General features: G+C 44.8%; 1 protein-coding gene across 1 annotated transcript in view; it reads left to right on the top strand.

The window, feature by feature from the left end:
* LOC125446751 (mucin-22-like) overlaps positions 1-22,663 on the top strand; it is a 61,785-nt gene extending 39,122 nt beyond the window's left edge. Inside the window, exons 11-14 of the mRNA XM_059640098.1 lie at positions 2,040-2,194; positions 11,655-11,764; positions 14,968-15,066; positions 21,250-22,663. Of these exons, the coding sequence (XP_059496081.1) occupies positions 2,040-2,194; positions 11,655-11,764; positions 14,968-15,066; positions 21,250-21,312 (427 nt within the window). The 3' untranslated portion in view covers positions 21,313-22,663. The remainder of the gene's footprint in view (positions 1-2,039; positions 2,195-11,654; positions 11,765-14,967; positions 15,067-21,249) is intronic.
* Positions 22,664-24,954: the final 2,291 nt, after the last annotated feature.

The raw sequence follows: 24,954 nt of genomic DNA, 5'->3' as shown, positions 1-24,954 counted from the left end.
AAAGACTTCAAAGCTCAAGATAGGAACTTGGTGCTTAGGCCCAACATAGGTTGGATGAGAATAGAAACTCTTTGAAATTGGGTCTCACTAAAGAGGTGATCTTGGAGTAGCCAAGACTTTGTTAGTTCTCTGAAATATATACAGTAATTGTGATAATGGGAACTGCAGATGCTGGAGAATTTAAGATAACAAAGTGTGGCGCTGGATGAACACAGCATGAACACAGCAGGCCAAGCAGCATCTCGGGAGCACAAAAGCTGACGTTTCGGGCCTAGACCCTTCATCGGATGGGGAGAGGGAACTGGAATAAATAGAGGGGGAGAGGCAGACCGAATATGGAGAGAAAAGAAGATAGGTGGGGAGGGGATAGGTCAGTCCAAGGAAGATGGACAGGTCAAGGAGGCAGGAAGAGGTGGTAAGTAGGAAATGGAGGTGTGGCTTAAGGTGGGAGGAAGGGATGGGTGAGAGGAAGAACAGGCTAGGGAAGCAGAGACAGGCTGGGCTAGTTTTGACCCAGTTCTGACTCCCACAGCTACCCAGAATACACCACCTCCCACCCACCCTCCTGCAAAAATTCCATCCCCTATTCCCAATTCCCCCACCTCTGCCACATCTGCTCCCCAGGATGAGGCATTCCACTCCACACATCCAAGATGTCCACGTTCTTCAAGGACCACAACTTCCCCACCACCACCGTTTCTCTCCCTCCCCCCCCCCCCCCCCCCCCCCACACGCCGGGCGGACAAGAACGCCTTTGACTGTGTTTCCTGCCACACATCCCTCTCACCCTACCCCTGCCACAACCGTCCCCAGAGGATCCCCCTCGTTCTCTCATACCACCCCACCAACCTCCGGATACAACGTATCATCCTCTGACACTTCCGCCATCTACAATCTGACCCCACAACCCAAGCTATTTTTCCATCCCCACCCTTGTCTGCCTTCCTTGTCGGCTCCACATTCTCCTCCAGCCCCACCACACCTGGCACCTTTCCCTGCAACCACAGGAAGTGGTACACTTGCCCCCACACCACCTCCCTCACCCCTATCCCAGGCCCCAAGATGAACTTCCATATCAAGCAGATGTTCACCTGCACATCTACCAATGTGGTATATTGTACCTGGTGTGGCTTCCTCTACATTGGGGAAACCAAGCGGAGGCTTGGGGACTGCTTTGCAGAACACCTCCGCTCGGTTCGCAACAAACAACTGCGCCTCCCAGTTGCGAACCATTTCAACTCCCCCTCCCATTCCTCAGATGACATGTCCATCATGGGCCTCCTGCAGTGCCACAATGATGCCACCCGAAGGTTGCAGGAACAGCAACTCATATTCTGCTTGGGAACCCTGCAGCCCAATGGTACTTCACAAGCTGCGCTCGCTCTCGCTCTCGCGCTCCTTCCCCCCGCCCCCTGGCCACATCGCAAAACCAGCCCAGCCTGTCTCCGCTTCCCTAACCTGTTCTTCCCCTCACCCATCCCTTCCTCCCACCTCCAAGCCGCACCTCCTCTTCCTACCTACCACCTCATCCTGCCTCCTTGACCTGTCCATTTCCCTGGACTGACCTATCCCCTCCGCCACCTATGCTCTCCTCTCCACCTATCATCTTTTCTCTCCATCTTTGGTCTGCGCCCCCCCCCCCCCCCACCCTATTTATTCCAGTTCCCTCACCCCATCCCCCTCTCTGAAGGGTCTAGGCCCGAAACGTCAGCTTTTGTGCTCCTGAGATGCTGCTTGGCCGGCTGTGTTCGTCCAGCCTCACATTTTATTATTTTATATACAGTACTTCTTGTTTTTGCATAATTTTTGTAGGCACACTTGGTTCCAATCTCTCACTGAATATATGTTTAAATATTTTATCAAGCCAGATTTCATTTTGCGATCAGATTACTTCTGCAGCAGGTTCAACCAGGGTCATAATATTTTGATAGCTCTTAATTCCTGTGTACAGAATTGTTAAATTTCAACTTTATAATAGGGTTTGTTCTAACATCAGCTCTATTCTTAACTTCTGTTCAATGTCTCCTTTTTCTCCAAAGGAGAGGGTCGGTGTTTGTAACGAGTGATCTGGTGTTTCTCAACAACCTGCCTACCAGTCATGAGGTGTTGGATTTGTTCTTCAACTCCATTGATTCCAGGAGTGTTTTGGCAGGGACTGACTTTGCAGTTGATCCTTACTCATTCTTTGTTGGAGGTAAGATCAGCCATAGAGCTGACTGAGCACTGACTACTTTTTTGTTTCTAAACTTTAGAAGTTGAATTGGAGGAATGGGTTGTCATGACTGCTAGATTTTTATTTTGTTTCAATTCTACTGGTTAACTTTGCATCTTTATTCATGTCACTGTAGATTAATATCATGAAGATACTACCTTTTTTGGTTTGGGGGGAATCCCATTTTGTTTGTAAAACCTCAACCTATCTGAAATACTGAAATTGCTGAAACACTGGCAGCATCTCTGGAGAGAAATGTTTTGAGCCTGGTTTGACTCCTTCAGAATTCAGTCTGAAGTAGACAACTAGGCAGATTTCCACCATGCAGCTCACTTTACTGAACTTGACCAACTGATCAGTGGCTCCCACTTTGACTAGTTTTTCACCCTTTCAGAGTGTAAGATGCTTCTGCATATTGATGGGGTGGTGGTGCTGAAGTTGCGTTAGGCCCTACCCAACTGTCCATCCTCAGGCACTGAAGGAGCAGTCTGGCCCAAGGTCTTGATGGCTATAGCTGGATTCTGATGGTCTTTGTAGTTGTGTTTAACTAGTTGTTGTAACTGGTTATTGTGGAAAAAACAAACCTTGTGTAAAACTTGACAGTAGTCGTTTATCCTCTACCACTACTTTTGATTAGCCCTTCATGTAGTAAACTTGGTTTTTATCACTAAACAGTTGAGGATTGGCAACACTACCCCCACCCCCACCCCCCAACCCCACAGTGCCAGAAGTTAGCATCACAACTGTTGCCCACAAGAGTACAAGTTAAGAAATTACTGTAATCTTAATGGTTTCAGGTAAGCCTATATGAAGGCAGCACAATCTCTTACAGATTTTTTTCTTTTTGGGGGTGTGAGGGAGCACCCAGCAAGATTGGTACCTTTTTAATTTGTCTCTACTACAAATTCTGTAATCTGAAAGTCACAGACCAGGATTATCTCTTTATAAGGTTACAGCTCCTGTAGGCTAATAGTTCCAAATCCAAAGTGACTTTGGCAAAAGGGTACTTTCTGACCTTTTTTCCACTCTACCCCCTATTTGGATCCTTAATATTAGCCCCTCATTGAGATCAGGGACCAGTTGGCTGTGTGGAGGTCTAAGGAAGCGCAGATGTCATTATTCCACCTGAGCCCATGATGACAGTGAACTGAAGTAATCAAACTTTCACCGTCCCAACCCCCAACTTGAAACCCTGTTGTGAAGTCTTGGATCGTCTGCTCTGGTCTGAATGGATGAACAACAGGCAAATAGAGTTTTTCCAGTTTTTATCACATGTCCAGTCCCCAGTGAGCACTGACCAAAGAAACTGCCTACCACACTTTTGATAAGTGTTCTGGGACTGCATACATTTCTTGATCCAGTTCTGTAGATGCTAATCATGCTCCCCTCCCTCTGCAATTCCTTTTAAAGGAGCAAGCATAGGCCACCCAATAAATTATCATTGATTTAGAGAATCAGACAAACTTCCCCATGATGCAGTTAAAATGTAAACAAGCTGTTATTTTTCTCTCCAACACATGTAATGGCTTAGCTTCCAGAGTTTGGGAGATGCACAGGTTGTTTACCCTTGCTCATTTCAGTCATAAATGGCCAATCCTGGATTCTTGATTCTAGACTATCCACCAAGGATGCCTCTGCATCTCATCTGTCTAGCTCCATTGGAATATTACATGTTTTCAGTTTTTGCTTTTTTGTCTGTTTCATTCTTCCAAATTTTGGTTCCACTGGGCCTGTTTACTAATGTCATCTCGCAGGACAGACCTGCTATCCTTGGAAATAGCCTTGTGAACCTCCCCTTCACTGTGCCTTACTTCTCCAGTAAGGGGACAAAAAATGTATGAAATACCTCCAGGTCTCAAAGCCCCAGGCCATTCTTACTTCTGATTCCAATATGCAATTTATTGCTTGCTACGCTAGCCTGTCTGTCTTCATTGATTTTAGTCAAACAAAATAGACTGGTAGGCCTTAGGAAGGCAAACATTGGCCTTCATTGCGAGCAGAAGTTATACACTAACTAGTGTTAGTAGTGGTAGCTGGAAACTAAATCCAAATACCCTTTGTCAAATGCATATAGAGGGCCTTGTGGTGCATTGATAATGCCCCTACCTTCAGGCCAGGAGGTTCATGTCTTAGCTGCTCATTGTAAAAGTATCTCTGATCTGGTTGAATAACAAGTTTTTAACTTTTTTTTTGGACCTACCTGGCTAAAGGGACAAATGTTCTACCCTCATTGGAAGAATAATTGGAGTGCTCGTTACCTGATTTAAAATTTGACACTTTCTCAGTACTAAATTGAAATTCCATGTCTTCAACTGAATTATTGGCTAAAGTAAGTTTCCTGCCCCATTCTTTTCCCCCACCCCTAGCAAGAAACTATTGCTGTAGCAGTAGTAAAGATGACTTTCAGTTGCCTTAACACAAAGTAAGAGATCCCAAAGGGCACCACAGCTAATTACTATGGCAGTGTTCTGGGGCTTTGAAGGTAATCCCCTCAAGGACATCCATGGCACTAACAGTCTTGTGCAGTCAATAGAGCACAAAACCATGGCAACAATCACATGACCACAATTCTGATACCATGGAACTCTCGAAGCTGCTTTTGTTTCCAGCTGCCACTAGAGCCGCTGTTGCTACTCTGAACTTGCAAAGTTTGCAAGATAACTGAATCACTCGTTTTGGGGTTTCGCACAGGAGGTGGTCACTTGGCCGGTTGACATCGTGCATGTCTTCAGCTAACAAATGTTGGGATGTAAAGCTAGTCTAATCTAACTGACCACGATGTCTGTCCTCTGCTGTGCAAGCTTGTCTGGCTCTTCAGTGTAATGTTTGGGAAGAAAATCTGCCATCTTTTTATTTCTGGTCACCCCTACGTGACTGCAGGCACACACAGTATGTGGTTCATGTTTCACTATCCTCTTAAATTGTTCTTGCGAGCTACTCATTTCAAGGCCAATTAAGGATGGCCACCAAAAGGTGATCTTGCCAATGATGCACCCACTCCATGAAAGGTTTGGGTTACCTTGCATCTGAGAACCTTAGTACTCAATTGGCAAATCTCTCTAGTTAAAGTCTACCATTCCCTCTTTTCCCCTGAAGATGATGGAAAGCTTTCTATAAATCAATACCCAAGAGGCCTCAGGATTGCCATCTGGGGTTTCTAATGTGTTGTCTTCGGGTTTGATTGCTCCACTTTGGACCCAGCACACATCCTGAGCAGTTAAGCTTGTCATTTTGATTGGATGTTACCGCAACACTTTTTTTGTGGAAACTTTTTAAGTCATACCTTAAACTCCTCCAATCTTGGTGTCACCTCCATTTGTGTGCTAAGATATTTAGCTGCGAAGCATCAGCTTTTTGGACTAACAAAAAAACCATGATGTTTCAATGATATCGCAGCTGTATGCAATCTTCCTTCCCTGACAGCACTTCTAGGAATTGCCCTTTTCTATCAAAATTCCAGAATTTCAATGTGAAATTTCTAACTGTGAAAGCATGGAATGTCAGCACTTCCAAAGAGGAGCTACCCAGAGTCAAGTATATGTGGGTTTTGGAAACGATTCTGTTTTAAACTCCCCAGGATTAAAATGTCTGTTGCCTGATGTTTAAGCTTTATTTTTGAGATGGGTTTATAGGAGCTGATTCATGTTGCCAGTCATATCAGCCCATTTGAGTATATTTTTTGCTTCCTGTCTATTTCGGGAACAATTTGTGGGACCTGAGATTTGCTGTAGACCTTTCCTTGACTGCACAGTTCTATCCCTCAGATGAATCAAGTATTTTCCTCTTGTAAAGTTTTTTTCATGTTGACCACAGTTTTCTCCTTGTTGCTGATCAGGACTAAGTCATCAACTCGGCAAAGCTGCACAAGTCTGCTTTCTACATGGCATTTGTAGCATTAACAAGATACAGGGTTAAAATGCTGTCAAGTTGCCTTTCCAACCTGAAGCTGTGCCATTCTGTCAGAGCTGGTGGGTGACCAGTGTTTCATGCCATACTCTGCCTTAAATATTAGGACTTCTGGTGCACGTAGCATTAAACTTATCTCCAATGTTCACCTTGATTTCAACAAGAATCTTGTTCCAGATTAGAGGAGAGAATTTTTTCCTGTTCTTGAGTTCTAAGGATATAGCTCTCTAAATATTGAATTGTTAATGCTGCAATATTATATTACTATCTATGGGGTGTACTGACTTGTCACTCCTCCAGTCCTAAATCTAACTAGATAGCATTGAAAGACTCCTCCTCAACCTGTCTCCCTTTAGTTTCCTCAGCCTACTCCCCTTGATTGTGCAATAGCCATTTTTCCTTTAGCCTAGCATCCTTTAATCTGTCTGGATGGCTCTGAGAAGTTCCCTATTAAGGGGCTATCTTATCTATTGGGTTTTATTCATTCTCTGAATGTGGACATTAACCAGACTAGCATTTATTGCCCATCCCTAATTGCCAAGAGGGCATTTGAGTCAGCCACATTGTGGACCTGGAGCCACGTATATAAGCCAGACCAGACAAGGATGGCAGTTTCCTTCCTTAAAAGAAATTTAATGAACCAGGTGGGTTTTCCAATTTTTATTGAATCCAAATTTCACGATTTCAGTACCCAGTGCTCTGCCCAGGTCCCTGTATTAATAGCCCAGCAATCATATCACTAGGTGGTTATGTCCTGAATCATTGAGTGTGTGCGACTGAATTAGTTCTTTTATTTAGTACTTTTTTCTTCAAGATTTGAAATCTAGCTTCACAAGGGATTCAAACCCATATTCAAGACATTAGCCTATGGCTCTGAACTAGTGATCCCATGTCACAATGTTGCTGTCACAAGAATTGATAAAGTAACTTATGTAGATTGATAAACCACATGCAGTTGGTGATGCCAATCAAGATGATTCCTCATTGTCAAATTGCAGCATTGTCAAATTTCAAAGCAAACTGTAGTCCATGCTGCTAAGGAAATAATAAATGACAAGTGTTTTTAATCACTCCCCATCTACCCAACCCTGCCCTGATCAGTCTGTACTGTAGCAGAAGTTGAGGATGATTACACTGCTGCATTATCCTTGTGCTATTGCTTGTGTTCTGGAAGTGATGTGCTGTGCCCTCATGGGAATGTTTTGTCTTTAAGCATGGATTCTGAAATCAGTGGGAAGGCAGATGTGCTGCTTCCTGGTTGGTTGGTTGGTTGCCTGCCTGCCTAGCAGCTGAATGTTTGGTTTTTATTGACACTAACACTGTTGGTTTAACTGGTCCCTGTAGCATTCAACACCACTACATCTCTTGCTGTTGCCCTGTGTAGAGAAAAATGCAATGAGGTTAACAGTTGCTGTGGTTCCTATGCTCAATAGATTGTGGCAGCTCAATAGGCTCAGCTTTCAGTCATCCAGTACATCCTGACACTATTGAGAGCATGTAGCCCAATCTTTGTTTTGGAAAACCTTTTGAACTTCATCATTAAGAATACTCACTTGTACAAAAGTGTCCTCCTTCCTCCTCCTCCCTCCCCCCCCCCCCCCCCCCCCACCCTGGCCCCAACGTTTTGGCCGTTCCAAAGTTGTGTTTTTGCTTTTTTTGCTTTGAATTTGAATATAGCTAGTGCCCTTGAACTGGAGAGCTAAATATTGGCCAAGTTTTTGTAGTAGGAATTGAACAGTGCCATTTGGATAATTAACTTTTTATCAAGTAGTTCTATAAGAAATGCCAAGCGATCAACTTTGCAGTTTGCCCACTGTCTAACTTTCAAGGTGTGGCACCCCATGGACACCAGTGCAAATATCTTTGACCAACGTGGGGCTTAAAAGACTGCATTTGTGGAGCAGTGCTACAATGCTAAAATTCTGCTAGCGGCATCTTGTCACATGACCCTGGATAAATCCTTCCAACAGGACAGGGATCTCTCGCTAATATGGGGTTACCTCTAGTCACCAAGACCCCTTTTTTCTTTTAAATCCATGTTCTTCTAGTTTGTGTTCTACATCCAGAGAATGGGGTTTGGGATGGCTGAGAATGTGTTCAGGAGAATGAATTTTTAACAATGTTAAATCTCCAGGGTCTTCAGACAGATCTATTTAGGGATGTGTAGACTGAGCAAGCTCATTAGTGCTGCCACCTGCCCTGGGACTTTTTTTTTTCCAGAGGCAGTGGGAGTGTTGGAAAAATTGTAACACATCAGAAGGCTTCAACCACTCCCAAAAATGGACTTTATTACCTGTTGGAAATTAGCTCTCCATACAATTAAGGCTGAATTACTTTTTGTCACCTCTCCATCTTTAGAAAAAGATTTACAAATTTACCTGAGCACTTGACTGTGCTTCCAGAAGGTATAGTTGTTCTAGTGTAGGACTGTGGTCATTGGCTTTGTTCTAATGATACCATTTAATCCTGGGTTCACATCAGAGTATGTTATAGCGTTCCTCCAGTGCACTCAAATGTCCAAGTGGCATTTATCTTTGAAGAGTAAAGTATCTTTTGAGTGTAGGAGTTTGGGATGTTGCATTAGTGAGGCCTCTTCTAGAGTATTGTGCAGCTATATGAAGGATTATATTAAGCTGGACAGGGTTCAGAAGAGATTTACCAGAAAGTTGCTGGAATGGATGGCTTAAGTTGTTAAAGGCTGAGGTAGGTTGGGGCTTTTTTCATAGTGAGGTTGAGGGTTGATTTTTATGGATGATTTTAAAGGTTCATGACCAGGTGCCTCTCCCCAGGGTGAGGATTTTAAGGGGGCGTATTTTTAGGATGAGCAGTCCAAGTTTAAAGACAGGATGGGGACAATATTTTAATGGCTTGTGTGGAATTAATAACAGTCAAAGAATGTGGATGTAGTTGGTTATGGTATCTAAATGTCTTGGATGCTTTCATGAGTAGGAGAGTTGGAGGGATATGGGCCAATTGCAGGTAGGTGGAACTAGTATAGGATTATGTTCCACACTGACAAAAGGGTCTGTTTATGTGGTATGCATAAGATGTTAAAACCAAAGCTGTGTGCTTTCATGTGCTCTGTCCTTACAAAAGAACAGGTGCTCTCCCAGTGTGTGTGTGTATGGTGATCATTGGAGATAGACAAGCTGCCTTAATTCCTGCATTGTGATCTGCTGTAAGGCTCTATATTCAGAGATCCCAAAGTTGGCATTGCAGCTTTGTTTTGCTTGTTCATTGAGTTGTGTACAATATCCGAGAGCTCATCTGGCCTGTGGAGACTGATCAAAGTGTTGCACCTTTTAACACATCCCAATATCACCTGCTGTGGGAAGTGCCTAACCTCCCCACTTGTGTCCAACAATGCTGTAAGTGCAGGTGCTGTCAGACCCCTGGCCAAATCTGAACAGCTAGCTGCTTTTATTTTGGAGTAGCTTGGTATAACTAGCTCTTCCCTCTAAGATGTCACTGCTTTGACTAATGAGTGTTCAGTTGCAGTGATGGAGTGGTATCGCAGTGCCCTCATATGGTTCTCTAGTTTATTGCAATGTTTTGCTGTTCTAGTTTAGTATTACTTTGCCAAATCTGCACTTGTGGCTTAGACCTTTTTGAAAGTTTAAGGTAAAGTAATGTACTTTCTGTATCAAAGGAATTGTTTTGGAAATGTGGTCTCAATGGTTACAAGTAGAGGATTGGTACTGAATGACTTGGTTACAATGCAAAAAACACATCTGAGTTTGAGTCACAGCATTATGCAGATGACGAAGGGTCTAGGGAGAAGGTTCACTATTGAGAACGTTTGCTTGACAGTGCATTGTGAAGATTCAATAGTCAATCCAGGTAATCTGAAACAAGGGGGAATTTGCAAGACTGGGCAAGATGCAGTGGTAGAACTACTCTGCACTTTCTTTCCAGTTAGCACAGACACTATGGGCTGCATGTACTGTCCCTGTTTCCTCCTGACTGACATTTAATTCTCAATACAATGTGCTGATCTTGCCTTCTGTTTGGAAATGTAAATATAGTGGGGGCTATGTGTCAAGAGAGCACTTTGGTTTTATTGTTTTTTATAATCCCTTTGGTGTGGAAGGAGGCCAATCAAGTCTTTGACCCACCACATCCTACCCAGTCCCAGTCTCCCACTATCCTGCTACCCTACACATCCCATGGCTAACCCAACCAGCCTGCACAGCCCAGAGCACTATGGGGCAATTTAGCCTTGCCAATCCTCTGAACATCTGATCTGTGGGAAGAAACCACAGCACTTAATAGAAACCCACACAGATACAGGGAAAATGTGTCAACTCCAGGCAGTTGTCTAAGGGATGGAATCAATCCTGGGGCCCTGGCACTGATGCAGCAGTGCTCACCATTATGTGGCATGGTGACTCATAGAATTCTTCAGTGTCCCCTCAAACTACTGTCAAGCCCTACTGCACTGTTCCACCAATGCTGTCCTTTAAGCCCCATGTTGGTCAAAGATGTTTGCAGTGTAAGAGGCTGTTTAAGCCATAGGTCTATCCTTTAACCCTCAATGTGTCCATCTAATCTTTCCATTTCACAATTCAGTGCATATTTGTTTAATTTTAGTTGCAAGTTTCTGCACTGAGTCAGCATTTTTCTTGACATCCACTTAATTCTTTAGGAATAGTAGGAACTGTAGATGCCGGAGAATCTGAGCTAAGGTGTAGAGCTGGATGAACACAGCAGGCCAAGCAGCAGGAAGGCTGATGTTTCTGAAGGGCCTCGGCCCAAAACATCAGCGTTCCTGCTCTGCTGATGCTTGACATGCTGTGTTCATTCAGCTGTGCACCTAATTCATTAGTGACTTTTTTCTAACAGAACCACAGCTAGAGAGATCAAGTCAATTATCTCTACACTTTCAGAATTTGTAGGCTTCCATCAGATTGCTGGAGTTCCTGTTTTTTATCTGCAGGCTGGATAACCTGGCCTGTTGAATCATCCTGGTATGCTTTGTGCTATTGTTTCTGTTCCAGTAAACCTCAAATGCCTTGGAACTCTTTTCTTTGGATCTATTTTTTGGTTAGGCTAGGCTACAAATTCCAATGTTCCATGTAGGTACATCACTGTCTCCACTAGAAATGCACCTCGCTGCTTTGGTTTGCTTTTTTAGAATGGTGGGCTTAAAATATAACCACTTGATCCTCGCTGGTTTTTCTAAGTGCATCAATGTGGCTGCCTTATTTGTCCTATTTATATTTAGGCTTATTCTTGCCTTTGCTAGAGGTTGGATTAATTAGCATTGGAAAGAAGTAAAATGAGAATGTTGTGGGTGGTCTTGATAGCTGGAGCTAATATGACTGCAGGAAATGTTAGCAGGGTTTTCAGTGCAGACTATTGAATGAGTATTGACCTGAGGAGGCAGTTCTTGGACTCCGCTTTGTGGTTTGTCAACCAGGCAAGGACATCTCTTTAATTGAGAGAACAGTATGGTGATAGGATTTTCCAAAACCCCTCCAATTAATTGATGTTAATACTAACAACTTTGGAGATTATTCAAAATTTCCTTTTTCAGGTGCAAGATTGGATCGACCATATGAACGTATCCACTTCCCAGGATTTGGAATTGCAATCATCCTGCTGTGTGGCTTGGCTATCGTCTCTCTCCCAATCCTGGCTTTTCTCGTGAGTGTTTCATTCATCTGTATAGAATGCAGTGTGGTGATATACAAAAGACCTTTTGGTCTCTGTTCACGTTAGGTTAACCTGCAGTCTAGGGTGGCTGCAGATGCAGCATCTGGATCACATCTGGTTTAAGAACCTTTGGAGCTGGAGGAGCACAGCAGACCAGGAAACCTGATGTTTCAGGCTGGGACTCTTCAGGAATAGAGGGGTGGGGCTGGGGAAGGTAGGAGGGGTGGTTATAGGTGAGTTGGTAGGCAGTGGTGGGGATTAGTCAGGGAGGTGGGAGAGATGGACAGGTTGTCAGGTCAGGTGGGGATGAGGGAGGTTGGTCATAAGGTCAGGGTTGGGGGAGCTGTTGAAACTGGTAAAAATCCAAACTTAGGCCATTGGGCTTTAGGCTCCCAAGATGGAATGAGGTGCTGCTCCTCCAGTTTCTAGGTGCCATTGTGACACTAGAGGAGGCCCAGGATGGACATGTCACCCACTGAGTGGAAGGGGTAGTTGAAATGGTCTGCAACTGGAAGTGTTGTGACTTGTCATGAATAGGTGTTCAACAGGTCTGAGCCTCTGCTTGGTCTTGCTGATTGTAGAGGAGGCCACATCAGGAGCAGATGGATTAGACCTTACCTCTTAACTCCTCCCACCTCCTACAAACTAAGGGGGGTGACCATGAGGCCCACTGCCTGCCTCTTTGTAGGATACGTGGAACAGTTCCTCTTCCTTTGCTACATTATCCTGTTCCTCTGCTACATGTATTGGTGCTGCCTAATGTCCCCGTGAGGATTTTGAACTGTTCAACTTTACTAACACCTTTTCACCCTAGCCTCATGTTCACCTGGACCATCTGACTACCCCTCTCCTTCCTAGACCCTGCCTCCATCTCTGGTGACTGTCTCAAAACAGACATCTGTTTAAAGCCCACTGACTCCCATAGCTAGCAGGCTACACCACCTCACCTCCACCCTCCTGCAAGAATGCAAGCCCCTACTCCCAATTCCTGCATTGCATGTGCTCCCAATGTGGGGTGTTCCACACCTGAACATCCCAGATGTTATCTTATCTCTGCACTCCACACCCCCACCACTCCCACCCACTTTGGTGGTTGAAAATGCTCTCCACTGCATTTCTTGTTTCCTGCACCTGCCTTCGCATCCCCTCTTCCCAAAAACAGAATCCCCCTTGTACTCCCATCTCCCACTAACCTCTGCATTCAATGCACTGTTTTCTGCCACCTACAATCTAACCTCACAACCAAAGATACATTTCTTCACCCTCCACACCCGAGCCTGCCTTCCATAGGGACCACTCTCTGCAACTCGCTTGTCCACTCCTCACTCCCCACTAGCTCCACCACCCCCAGCACCTTTCCCTGCAACTGCAGGAAGTGTTACCCCGACTCAATCCTGCACTCAAGGCGCCACACAAACCTTTCGTATCATCTGCGGACAGATGTTTACCTGCACATCTGTCTGTGGGAGCAGCAGATACAATAGACCAATGTGGCCTCCTCTACATCAATGAGACCTCCCCATGACCAACCCTGCCTCTTTGACCTGACACAACCTGTCCATCTGTTCCTCCCACCTCACTGACTAATCCCCACTACTGCCTACCTGTACTCACCTATTGCCATCCCTCCTACCTTCCCTAGCCTCACCCCTGTTCTATTTATTACTGAGCTCCCTTCCTTTCTCTCCGTTTCTGAAGGGTCCCGACCTGAAACATCAACTTTCCTGGCCTGCTGTGCTCCTTCAGCTCTCTGCTTATGACTGACTCCAGTGTTGGCAGTGCTCACTATCTCTGCCTTTCAACAGGCTCTGCATGTTGTTGTGTGGTATTATGGAGCTTTTTGTACTCCACGTCAAGTACACAGCTAACTTCTGCTTAAAAACAAATGGAACCTGTTGCCCTTTGGAAGTGGGGAATACAGAGCTATCTTTAGTTGTAGCACAGCTATAAGAATGAATTGCTCCATGCACAAAGCTGTAAGTACAATAGCTTGGAGCAAGGTTCTCCATAGGATATGGGAACTTTATTGCTCCCCATCCCCTTGACAATTAATTTTAAAAATGTATTGAACTGGCAAAAATTGGTCTGAAAATCCTCTGTAATTAAAAGGCTGAATGTTTATTGAGACTTCTTTCTTTAACATCAAATAAGCAATGCATTGCCAAGATATGGTCACAACTTCCTGCTCTGGATAATCTAACCAAAAGGGAGAGAACTACAATTGTTCATGCGTTAAAGAAAACTAGGAAGTTCTTCTAAAATCTCCCTTGGATACTATCCAGAAGAACACCTAAATCATCCTTCCAACCTCCCATTCAGAATTGGTCCTAATTTTAAAAAAAGCTACCCTGCAAAGGCTATAAGTTATCCGAACAGATTGGTTTGACAATGTAATTATACACCACCTGAAGCAGGTGGGGCTTGAAATTTTGAAGGCTTCACATCAAACAGCTAGACTTTAACAGTTAAATATACTGTGATCAGGTAACTAGGCCTTTCCCTCGTGTAGGGCAGTCCAAAACTCGGTCATTGAAGGTGAATGGAAAGGTTTTAAAAGAGCCCTGAGGGGCAACTTTTTTCAAGATGGTGGTGCATGTAAGGAAGGAGCTGTCAGGAAGTGGTAGTCAAGTACAATGACAACACTTGAGATATTTGGACAGTTACATGGATGGGAAAAGTTGAGGAACATGGGCCAAATGCAGGCAAGTGGACTAGTTTGGGGAAAATTGGTCAGCATAGATGAGTAGGGCAGAAAGGCCTGTATGATTTTGACTGTTCTGTTCTCTCCTCTATTTCAATATCAGGTGATTCCTGACTTGGGAACATGATCTGAATTAAGGGTGCGAAATGCAAATACTTGTACTTCAAAACAACTATTTCATATTGTACTACATTGTTCAAATTGTGTGCAGTGTGACTTAATGTACTCTGAAACAGTTTGTAACCTGGGGACTGCCTGCAAACATTTCTATACAAATGTGCTTACCACTAATGCTTCAAAGTTTAAGCCTGCTACTCCCAACAAGAGATGGGAAGACACTGGTGTTGATGGACTAGCTAAGTTTGAATCTGATGACTGGGGTTAGATACCACATTGGGGTTGCTGTTTTGGAACTGACTTCAAATCCGACATCTTGGTATGTTTTAAGTTTGTAAAAGCAAATTGACATGTGTTCTCTTGTGTTGGGGTTTAGTGCTGGAAGTATAGGTTCTGTGCGGCTTGTCAGAAGAGCTTTGCGTTCGCAGCCTGGGATGTTGAACGTGAGAATGCAAGTAACATACCATTGCCAGAGGTGAGCTGCTTGAAATACCTACTCAATTATGTTTTTAACTCTTAATCAGGCATGGTGCAAGTTGTTTTTTGAATGCTTTAGTTTTGGAGAACACCCACTCAAAATATTCAAGTCAGATATGTATATTGGGGGGGGTCCCCAGCCCTCCATTACCACCTTTTTGTAGTTTTACTCTTGTGCTGGTAAAGCTTCTCTTCCCTCATTGTCATCCAACACAGTCCAGTTTGGGATAACAAGGTGTAGAGCTGGATGAACACAGCAGGTCAAGCAGCATCAGAGGAGCAGGAAAGCTGACATTTTGGGCCTAGACCCTTCAGAAATATTGCTTTAGGCTCAATGTCAGCCTTCCTGCTCCTCTGCTGCTTGGCCTGCTGTATTCATCTAGCTGTACACTTTGTTATCTCAGATTCTGCAGTTCCTACAATCTGACAGTCTAGTTTGGCTCTGCTTAAACACTTTTTTGGTGTCTATGTAGTCTACATCTTTTACCACGGCACCATACAGTTCCTTTTTATCTGCCTTATGATGTCAAGATAATTCCTCAAAGTAATTTTGTATCCTTCTTTAATGCATACATATTGGAAAGAATGAGGGTAGGGACTTCTGAACTGCAAATGGAAAGTGAAGTTTACTTTAAAATTCTGACTTTACGGCAAGTGTAACCAGACCCATTGTCACTCAACTCCTGGAATTTGTGTAAATGCCTTTTAAACTTTAAAGGTGCTGACAATGACAAATTTCCTCAGATTGCCATTGAGCTGGAGTCAGAAATCATATGGTACCAGGTTATAGTCCAACAGATTTTCTTGAAATCAAGCTCTGAGCAGCATTTTCCAGATGAAGCAGTGCTCCCAAAGCTTGACTTCAAATAAACCTGTTGGACTATGAGCCCAGTGTTGTGACGTCTGACTTTGTCTACACCAGTCCGACTCTGGCAACACTACCTCAAGCTTAAGGTCACCCCACCTCTGTCTGCAAACAATCAACTGGTGGAAAATTTCAATCTTTGATACTGTTGGCCTTACTGCAAAATTACCCTGGAGTTCTTCTTAACGAAGGTTAACTGGATTTTAGAGCAAACTAATGTTGCAATTGCTAATCAGCTTGCTTGCTGTGCAAACCTATCTTTTGGAATATTAAATTTCTCTTTCAACTGCCACTGAATCTCTCTTTTCTTAATTTTGATGTAATTGCATTGTTTCTTAGCTTACTATGACTGCTTGATCTCGCTGGAAGCCTGGAGCACACGGTGTCTCAGCACCATAGACCCCAGCTTGATTCCAGCCTTGGGTGACCTATGTGGACGTTGCATGTTCTGTGTCTGTAGGGGGTTTCTGCTGGGTGCTCTGGTTTCCTGCCATAGTCTGAAGATGTACTGTTTGGGTGGATTGGCCATGCTAAAATTGCCTCCGTGTCCTGAGATAAGGTAGGGGTGCAGAATCTGCGTGGGATGCCCAGGATTGGTGGAGACACATTGGGTTGAATGGCCCCTTTCTGCACCAGAGCTTCGCTGACAACTGACTTGGTGAATTTTGCCAGTGCAATGTGACCTCCACACCACAGGTTGCATCTTCGTGGGGAGCTTCCTTCTATTTCTGTGGCAAATGCATTGCTATCTTCAAAATCTGAGCAGCAAATTATAGGTTACATCTGGGGTAGACAAACAGGAGGCTTGAACACCGCAAGCAAAGCAGCAGTCAGCATTTTGGGTATAGCCATTTGAGGACTTGTCTGATATGAAGCAGAAAAGTCGTGTGTGTGGGTTCTGTGTCGAATATAGAGCAGAGGTCCTCTGCAAGTTTGAGAGAAGGAGGCCTTGAGCACGAGAGGGAGTAGAGGTGCTGACACATTTTGGAGAAGTTGTGTGGAGCTTCTGGAGGCATTGAAAATGTTGAGTATGGAGCATCGAAGATAGGTCCAAATTTGGAAGGTTTAAAATATACTTGTATGACGTGGTGAGATGGTGGCAAAGATGGGCTGAGGAAGTTCTTGTGGCTGTAGTAGCTGGGTTTGTTTTGTGATGTGGTTGAAGAGGTCACAGCAGTGAGAAAGGGGCTCACTAAATCTTGCTCCGAGGGAGGCAGAGAACTTCAAAGTGGGATACCTTTTGAAGAGGCTTTTGTAGTGGTAGAACTTTGTTAGAAACAAACAACTGCAGATGCTGGAATCCAAGGTAGACAAACAGTGAAGTAGGTAACATCTGGCAAGAAAGGAGCAATGTTTAAGGTGTGATCAGTCCTGAAGGGTTGTACCCAATACATTGCTTCTGCCTTGCTGTGTGTCTCTACTTTGGATTCCAGCATCTGTAGTTCTTTGTCTCTAACATAGGCTACATCTGGAATGTTTAAATGCCAGCTCTCCCTTGATCATGTAATACACAATTGGAACATGGACTTGAAGATCCTCTTCTGGACTCAGTAACACTGCTCACCACCTTACCCAAAAGTCATTTTAGTTTCAATGCTGATGTTGTCAATGTGCCAGTTTAAATCATGCCCCATCATCCACCTTCACAGTTCACTCCCTCTGGCCACTGGTGCACATTGGCAACAGTGCATCGTCTACAATATACTAACTCTAAGGCTGCATGTTTCAAGCAATCGCTCAGCCAACTATAAAAGCAAGGGTAGCAGATACATCAGAGCACCAGTACCGTCAAATTCCCCTTGCCAACACTACACCACAACCATAACCATCTTGACTTGAATGATATCATAACTAGTAACTGAAGAAACAAACTGTAGGGACTCCCATGCTAGAGGACTGTCCCTAATAAATCAAATAGTGGTTCAAGTTGACAGCTCACCACCTCCTGGGCAATAAATGCTGGGTCTAGCCAATGACACCCAAATCCCATGGATGAAAGAAAACTGCTGGTTTCTGCTTTTCATTTGTGCAGTTTGTGTCCCTACCTCTGTGCCAAGTAGAGCAGGTGACTTGAGCCTGTCTGAGGTGTGTATTTACATCTGAACATGATTTGGGGAAAAATAGGTTGAAATAAAAACTTCAACTTCATCTGATACCCAAATGTTTTTCTCTAGACTATTTCTGGGTACAGCCGAGCCAATCAATGGCAGTCTCATCACCTTGTACTCGTGCTGTCATTTGCCTGTTTTCTTAATCTAGCCTCCTTTTTTTTTTTTTTGAGGGGTTATTTGACCCAAAATTTTAACGGATTTTTCTGCCCACAAGTGCTGCCAGACCTGAGCTTTCCAGCAATTTTCTTCTGTCGACCTACAGCATCTGCTTCCTACAGACTAAGGGGGTGGCCATGGGCACCCGCATGGGCCCCAGCTATGCCTGCCTCTTTGTAGGTTACGTGGAACAGTCCATCTTCCGCACCTACACAGGCCCCAAACCCCACCTCTTCCTCCGGTACATTGATGACTGTATCGGCGCCGCCTCTTGCTCCCCAGAGGAGCTCGAACAGTTCATCCACTTCACCAACACCTTCCACCCCAACCTTCAGTTCACCTGGGCCATCTCCAGCACATCCCTCACCTTCCTGGACCTCTCAGTCTCCATCTCAGGCAACCAGCTTGTAACTGATGTCCATTTCAAGCCCACCGACTCCCACAGCTACCTAGAATACACCTCCTCCCACCCACCCTCCTGCAAAAATTCCATCCCCTATTCCCAATTCCTCCGCCTCCGCCGCATCTGCTCCCACGATAAGACATTCCACTCCCGCACATCCCAGATGTCCAAGTTCTTTAAGGACCGCAACTTCCCCCCCACGGTGATTGAGAACGCCCTTGACCGCGTCTCCCGCATTTCCCGCGACACATCCCTCACACCCCGCCCCTGCCACAACCGCCCCAAGAGGATCCCCCTCGTTCTCACACACCACCCTACCAACCTCCGGATACAACGCATTATCCTCCGACACTTCCGCCATTTACAATCCGACCCCACCACCCAAGACATTTTTCCATCCCCACCCCTGTCTGCTTTCCGGAGAGACCACTCTCTCCGTGACTCCCTTGTTCGCTCCACACTGCCCTCCAACCCCACCACACCCGGCACCTTCCCCTGCAACTGCAGGAAATGCTACACTTGTCCCCACACCACCTCCCTCACCCCCATCCCAGGCCCCAAGATGACATTCCACATTAAGCAGAGGTTCACCTGCACATCTGCCAATGTGGTATACTGCATCCACTGTACCCGGTGCGGCTTTCTCTACATTGGGGAAACCAAGCGGAGGCTTGGGGACCGCTTTGCAGAACACCTCCGCTCAGTTCGCAACAAACAACTGCACCTCCCCGTCGCAAACCATTTCCACTCCCCCTCCCATTCTCTTGATGACATGTCCATCATGGGCCTCCTGCACTGCCACAATGATGCCACCCGAAGGTTGCAGGAACAGCAACTCATATTCCGCCTGGGAACCCTGCAGCCATATGGTATCAATGTGGACTTCACCAGTTTCAAAATCTCCCCTTCCCCCACTGCATCCCTAAACCAGCCCAGTTCATCCCCTTCCCCCCCCCCCCCCCCCCCCCCCCCCCCCCCCCCCCCCCACCCACTGCATCCCAAAACCAGTCCAACCTGTCTCTGCCTCCCTAACCGGTTCTTCCTCTCTCCCATCCCTTCCTCCCACCCCAAGCCGCACCCCCAGCTACCTACTAACCTCATCCCACCTCCTTGACCTGTCCGTCTTCCCTGGACTGACCTATCCCCTCCCTACCTCTCCACCTATCTTCTTTACTCTCCATCTTCGGTCCGCCTCCCCCTCTCTCCCTATTTATTCCAGTTCCCTCCCCCCATCCCCCTCTCTGAAGGGTCTAGGCCCGAAACGTCAGCTTTTGTGCTCCTGAGATGCTGCTTGGCCTGCTGTGTTCATCCAGCCTCACATTTTATTATCTTGGAATCTCCAGCATCTGCAGTTCCCATTATCTCTCAGCATCTGCTGTCTGTCCTTTTCACTTCACTTTTTTTCTAATTCCTGTTTAGAAATGTTACACAGCTCTGGAGCAGGTGGGACATGAACCTTGCATCCTGGCACAGGGGTAGGGACATGACCTCTCCACCACAAGACAGCTTTTCAGTCTGCGTATGACCTAAACTTTACTGGCACAACATGCATTTCTAATTTATCAACAGAGCCAAATTCTGCTCAGCTTCCCATTCTGTCTCGTCCAAAAGCAAGTGTTTTTTTGTCTAGGGAATCCTAGGTCTCATGGATGTGACTTAAATTTTAACTTTATTCACTCAGTGCTCAGCTCTTCAAGTTAAAAGGGTAATTTTGCAATCTAAAAACATTGAGTGGGTTGTCAATAACTAGTTTAACACACTGCACTTGATTTTTGCAGATAGGATCCACTTGACAATATTTAAGATTTAGTACCATACTAAAATAAAAGTGGCTCAGCATTTAGCTTACAGGCTGGATTCCTCACTCACCTGTCTGTGGGTTTCCATTTTCCTTCCGCAGTCCAAAGGTGTACCATTAACTGGATTGGTCATGCTAAATTGCCTCAGCATCCAGGGATGTGCAGGTTGGGTAGATTAGCCACAGGAAATGCATGGTGGGTCTGGCTGGGATGTTCCTTGAAGGGTTGGTGATGTACTTTGAGCCACGTGATCCAGTTCCACTTTGTAGGAATTCTAAGCACTGGATGCCAAAAATTTGGAACAAAATTGCAGAAGAAATTCCAGTCTGGCAGTATCTAAGGATAGAAAGCAGAATTAACAATTTGGGTCCTGTGATCCTCCTTTAGAACCTCCTAAAGAGCCCATCAGAATCCACTTCATCAGTGTCAATGTTTGGTTTCTATTTAGTCTGCGTTCTTGTGAATTAATGTGATAAGCACATGACAAAGCCTTGCATGCTATGACATTCATTGCTTTTTGGGGAGATCCAGTTTGAGCAACTTCCTTAGTTAATTACAAGAAACTTGGTCAGTTTATTCTGATTTTGAATTAAGTCTCTTAAAAGTGAAACCTGAGAAATATATTCTGGAGTAGGTTGCAATTTCATTTAACTTTAACATTTTTTTTTGAAACAAACTGGTTCTTTTAACTATTCAAATGCATCAACTCTAATTCAGGCAAACTGCAGCTTGTGCATTGAAATTTAGTACAAAGACTTGCTTCCTATGTACTAGGGCTTGTTTTAAAATTTGTTCATTGTTTTAACTGTGTCAAGGAGACTACTTACTGTTTTTAAATGTTTTTCAGGTGAATCCGGAAAGTTACAGGCTTCGTGAACCAACATATGTCAATTACTCCTTCAACTCTTAATATTTTTTCGATCAAAGATCTGTGGATGAGATTGAACTTGTCCTGATTTTGTTTTGCTGCTCTAGTTGGAAGAAGAACACTGCATATTCAGGGTTCAGCTTCAAGGTGAAATTATAAACACTGTCCCAGCTTTTCCTGATGTTTGTCATTATTTTACTTGGCATCAGACTGGTTGTGAAAGGCATTGGCGCTCTTTCCATTGTGTGGAAGAAATCTCGGTGGGGCATCCCAGTTTCAAATGGTCACTTTGGAGTTTGTTTCAGAAAGTCTACACTGAGCAGCCAGTTTGAGTTGATACTTGGATTTAGTTATGTCACTGCAATTAAAATGGAATTGCTGGTGACCCTGTCTAGATTAACTTTTTTGTTCAGCAGACTGGCCTTGAGTTTTTTGTGAATTGGACAAGCATCACCACCATATCTGTAATGTAATGCAACAGTACAATAATGATCTGGCTTATCTGTGGCTATAATCCCTTTGCAAAAGTGGCCACAGCCATTTGCACATAGGGAGCAAAAAAGTTTGTTGACCAATGCATCTTAAAATCAGTACTAATATACGTCTTGCATTCCATGTTTCTACTTGAAGCTACTGGTGGTAGTTAGTCAGCATTTTCTGCACCTAAGTCTGCTTAAACACCATTTCCAAAGACACTGAAGCATTGCACTCCTGACTTGATATCACTGAACTAAGATTGAAGAAGCATTTCAGTGCATGTGGTTATGTAGTCATAACTATCTATTTTTTATATCTAATCTTGTGCCAATTTGAGTTCCAATGTAACTAACTTGCAAAATATAATCTGATAGTTTAGTTATGGACACTTCCAAACTTCTTGTCAAATTTGTAGTGTAAGTTGACTTGGTTTGCATGGTCCTCATTTGCTCATAGGATCTGCTGTGGTTTTTAAATCTTGTCCCATTGTTTCTTAGCTCTGATTTGCATAATCTTTCATGAAAGCAGTCTAATTGGGATGTGTAGGAGCATTCACAAGTTTCTGGGGCATTTTTTTGTGGGAAATGCTACAATGGAGAATATTTACTTGCATTTGGGTTGGTGACACACTTTTTGGCCCACTTCTTAAAATTGGGAACATATGACTGTCAATCACCTTCACAACTTTGTTTTCATGTTTTAAATTTTTGTGTACCAGGATACTTTGTTTTAATATAGGTGAGTCACTTGTCTCAATCACTGGGGGGAAAAAAACAAGGCTTTCAGAAGAAATGGGACCCCATCCTGATGTGTCATTTAAGATGCGTGACAGTAGTTTAAGCTGTTTTTGAGCAAGAAGTTTAATTAAAGCATGTCTTGTAACAAATTTCAAACTTGTTGACTGAAGCTGAACAAGTTCTGGTGCTGATCTGACTGCGCGTGTGCGTGTGCGCGCGTGCGTGTGTGTGTGCGCGTGTGTGTGCGCGGTTCTGACCAGAAACATTACACTTCAAAATAACCCATTCATGCTTTTTTTTGGTGGCTAACTGCATGTGTGCCTTCTTTGTCTGGTTTCATTACTTTCATCAGTGTCAGGATCCTGTTATCAAAGTTACTGAAGGTTGTGGTTTGACATTTTATAACTGGATGTAAGCCAGATGCAGTAACACCTCAAAGTGGAGAAGTCAAGTTCTCCTTTCCAAGAGGTGAGTATGCAGGTGGCTGAGTGACTTTTTAAAGAGTTTTCTCAAAATGGTGTGTTTTGGGTGTGGGTTGTAAAGTAATGAAAAACCTGCCATTTGTAGCGAGATATCAATGCAATTTAAATTTTGTTCACGAGCATGCCAAATGCAGTGGTTGCTGTTTTGCAATTGGTGACTTATAGTTGACCTGTTGTAGTAATTTCACCAGTGAACTGTGTAAAATGTGACTTATTGAAGTTTAAACAAAAATACACTTGTACAAAAGCCAGTGGAGACAAATCTCCAGTAACTTTTTTGTAAAATTTTTAATAAAGCTATTGTTCATTTGTTTCTGTTTGTTTCCTTGCTATAGGATGTACTCTTGCTGCCAATTCCTTACCCAGTGAAGCATTTTGAGGTTACCTCAAATGTTTAAGGCAGATTTCAAGTAGCAAACAAATTTGAGGATTTATGGTGAGCAGGCAGCTAACAAAGGATTGGCCGTAATCTTATTCTAATCAAGTGGTCAGATGGCTTACTTGTGCTCTTGATGTTCTTGCTTGTACTGAACCTACCCAATCTTTAGGGTGAAGCTGTATGAAGCACGAAAGTCTAAATACTCAACCTGCATAGTATGTACGCTTAAGATAATAAAATGTGAGGCTGGATGAACACAGCAGGCCAAGCAGCATCTCAGGAGCACAAAAGCTGACGTTTCGGGCCTAGACCCTTCATCAGAGAGGGGGATGGGGGGAGGGAACTGGAATAAATAGGGAGAGGGGGAGGCGGACCGAAGATGGAGAGTAAAGAAGATAGGTGGGGAGGTAGGGAGGGGATAGGTCAGTCCAGGGAAGACGGACAGGTCAAGGAGGTGGGATGAGGTTAGTAGGTAGCTGGGGGTGCGGCTTGGGGTGGGAGGAAGGGATGGGTGAGAGGAAGAACCAGTTAGGGAGGCAGAGACAGGTTGGACTGGTTTTGGGATGCGGTGGGGGGAAGAGCTGGGCTGGTTGTGTGGTGCAGTGGGGGGAGGGGATGAACTGGGCTGGTTTAGGGATGCAGTGGGGGAAGGGGAGATTTTGAAACTGGTGAAGTCCACATTGATACCATATGGCTGCAGGGTTCCCAGGCGGAATATGAGTTGCTGTTCCTGCAACCTTCGGGTGGCATCATTGTGGCAGTGCAGGAGGCCCATGATGGACATGTCATCAAGAGAATGGGAGGGGGAGTGGAAATGGTTTGCGACGGGGAGGTGCAGTTGTTTGTTGCGAACTGAGCGGAGGTGTTCTGCAAAGCTTTGCAGAACACCTCCGCTCAGTTCGCAACAAACAACTGCACCTCCCCGTCGCAAACCATTTCCACTCCCCCTCCCATTCTCTTGATGACATGTCCATCATGGGCCTCCTGCACTGCCACAATGATGCCACCCGAAGGTTGCAGGAACAGCAACTCATATTCCGCCTGGGAACCCTGCAGCCATATGGTATCAATGTGGACTTCACCAGTTTCAAAATCTCCCCTTCCCCCACTGCATCCCTAAACCAGCCCAGTTCATCCCCTCCCCCCACTGCACCACACAACCAGCCCAGCTCTTCCCCCCACCGCATCCCAAAACCAGTCCAACCTGTCTCTGCCTCCCTAACTGGTTCTTCCTCTCACCCATCCCTTCCTCCCACCCCAAGCCGCACCCCCAGCTACCTACTAACCTCATCCCACCTCCTTGACCTGTCTGTCTTCCCTGGACTGACCTATCCCCTCCCTACCTCCCCACCTACACCCTCTCCACCTATCTTCTTTACTCTCCATCTTCGGTCCGCCTCCCCCTCTCCCTATTTATTCCAGTTCCCTCCCCCCCCATCCCCCTCTCTGATGAAGGGTCTAGGCCCGAAACGTCAGCTTTTGTGCTCCTGAGATGCTGCTTGGCCTGCTGTGTTCATCCAGCCTCACATTTTATTATCTTGGAATCTCCAGCATCTGCAGTTCCCATTATCTCTGATAGTATGTACGCTTGTTGAGTTTCAACTTGAGC

The sequence above is a fragment of the Stegostoma tigrinum genome, chromosome 36 (genome assembly GCF_030684315.1).
Source record: "Stegostoma tigrinum isolate sSteTig4 chromosome 36, sSteTig4.hap1, whole genome shotgun sequence".
NCBI lineage: Eukaryota > Metazoa > Chordata > Chondrichthyes > Orectolobiformes > Stegostomatidae > Stegostoma > Stegostoma tigrinum.
Note: the sequence above shows the minus strand (reverse complement) of the source record. Positions and strands in the feature narration are given on the sequence as shown.